Below are 2500 nucleotides of genomic sequence, written 5' to 3' on the forward strand. Positions count from 1 at the left end.
TGAGTGAGTGAGTGAGTGAGTGAGTGAGTGAGTGAGTGAGTGAGTGAGTGTGAGTGTGTGTGTGTGTGTGTGTGTGTGTGTGAGAGTGTGTGTGTTTGTGTGTATGTGCGCGTGTGTGTGAGTGTGTGAGAGTCTCTGTGTGTGTGTGTGTGTGTGTGTGTGTGAGTGAGAGTGTGTGTGTGTGTGTGTCTACTTGTGTGGTTCTGCTTGTGTGTGTGTGTGTGTGTGTGTGCGAGTGTGTGAGTGTGTAAGAGTCTGTGTGTGTGTGAGTGAGTGAGTGAGTGAGTGAGTGAGTGAGTGAGTGAGTGAGTGAGTGTGAGTGTGTGTGTGTGTGTGTGAGAGTGTGTGTGTTTGTGTGTGTATGTGCGCGTGTGTGTGAGTGAGAGTGTGTGTGTGTCAGCAGTGTGTGTGTACCTGTACAGTTGTGTTGATCTGCAGTGATTGTGTATCCGGTGCGGCAGCGACAGCTGTAAGTCCCCAGCTGGTTTGTGCAGTTGTGTTCACAGAATCCGTTATCCTGAGCGCACTCGTCCACGTCTGAACAAGCCAAACACAAGAGCAACGTTATCAATGATCAATTCATTCATGGTTGATAATTCAATCAATAAAACTCGAGGGTAGAATAAGCAAGATGGGATCCCGGAAGCCCAATGGCTTTAGCGAAGCAGCTTGTCAGTGTCACTCCTAATCTACGCACTGTCTCATGTTGTGTTTGTTTCTAAATAAAGAAATACTACTATGGTTTACTAATGTTTTTATGAAGTTACAAACCGAATCGTGGTGCAGAAGCATCGTGTGTGTGTACGGTTTATACTTGCGTCAGTGGCGATTTATCATACAAACACTTGGTTATAGTTTGGTCTCTAACTAAAACAAATATGCTTGTTTTATTCTGCTAGTTTAGATCTTTAAGCAATATATGATGACAGAAGTCTGTCTGTTATGAAGGATGATTTTACAGATCACATTTTTGTGTAAAGCCGTTATTGTTTCACACTGTGAAGATAAAGCACTTCTAATATGTCAGCAAGTTTAAAAGCACTTGTTAAGTGATGATCAGATTCCCTATTTTCACTGTAAAGCCAAGCTTTACACCTATTTTTTTATTGGTTAAGCAAGTGGTTGTTAAAGTCCCCCTGTAGTCGATCATTTTATCCCTTAAAACTCATCTTTGAATCCCAAAATAACATATTTAAACATTTTTTCCTTGAAAAAAATTTCTCCATGTCTTAAAATATCTTGACTGTAACCCGACACCCTTGCCTCATCTAATATGCGTGGTTCTATGAATATGCAAATTCACCCCGCCTCCACTCACTCACTATGCTCAGAGATCCACTGGTTGACGATCACACGTTGATCTGATTGGTTACAAGGTAGTTTGTGACGTCAGAAACACCAGCGATTTCAAAGCGTGTTTTTGAGACTGTCTTTGGTTCACTGCAGTTTAAAGGAGGAAATACACAGCAATGGTGTCGACTTATGAACTTACACATGCTTTGTCTTAAAGCAGATTAAAAACACCACATAGACACATAAACAACATGAAAAACGTGATTTTCACCACAGGGCGACTTTAAGTACCGTGATAACTTAGTAGCGCCCTCCGCTAAGTAGTTCCCTCGGGTCATTTTGACCCGAAACTCATTTAAAAAATAAATAAATAAAAGCACTTGAGTGTTCATCATTGGGGTCCAAGACCCTAGGACTTTTTTTCGCACGTGAACCACGAATACACAAAAAAAATTGAATGGATTCGAGGAGTTTTGTGTTTGAAATTTAAAAAAGTAACAAATCCTTCGCCTCGCGGGTCAATTTGATCCCCATAGGAATGAATGGAATGCGAGGAATGCTTCAGTACACGTAGAAAAACCTAAAAATGCTCAAAATTTAAACCTAAAAATGCTAAAACTTTACCAAAAAATAATCTGATAATGTCTACATGTGAATCTGAACGCATACTGGAGAGAACTGACTTTAGGACCCAGCGGAACAGCTCATTTGCTCCATATAGAGATATAAGGCCATCTAGTGGCAAGAGTCATGAACAATCATCTTATATTATTTATTTTTCCACAAGAGGTCGGCAAACACACCCAATGTAAGATATTTTGAGCTGAATTAAAAGGGTTATGCATGAAATTGTGAGTTATTTTGAATTCAAGCGGAAAGAATGTGAGAGATGTGCTTAAATTACTATATATTTATTATTTATTGATCAAATCTAGCAATTTAAAGGTACATCTTTTTTTCTTTTTCTTTTTATCTCCAAAAAATGCATTCAAAATTTGAAAAAATATTATCAAAATGAAATAAAATAATGGACAAAAAATTAAGTATAATTTTAGGGCTTCGGGTCATTTTGACCCACGCGGGAAAGATGTGTTACAAACTGGGAAGGATGAGGGGTTAAGGGGTTGAGGTTAATGATTAAATGATCGTTGATTTAAACAATGATCAATTATGGGAATTTATGTAAATTGACATCCCTATTCATCAT

At 38.8% G+C, this 2500-nt stretch overlaps 1 protein-coding gene across 1 annotated transcript in view; it reads right to left on the reverse strand.

The window, feature by feature from the left end:
- LOC311304914 (uncharacterized protein) overlaps positions 1 to 2500 on the reverse strand; it is a 23549-nt gene that overhangs the window by 11116 nt on the left and 9933 nt on the right. The window contains exon 9 of the mRNA XM_084432272.1: positions 415 to 537. Coding sequence (XP_084288398.1) covers positions 415 to 537 — 123 coding nt within the window. The remainder of the gene's footprint in view (positions 1 to 414; positions 538 to 2500) is intronic.

Source organism: Rutilus rutilus, assembly GCF_951802725.1.
Source record: "Rutilus rutilus genome assembly, chromosome: 15".
NCBI lineage: Eukaryota > Metazoa > Chordata > Actinopteri > Cypriniformes > Leuciscidae > Rutilus > Rutilus rutilus.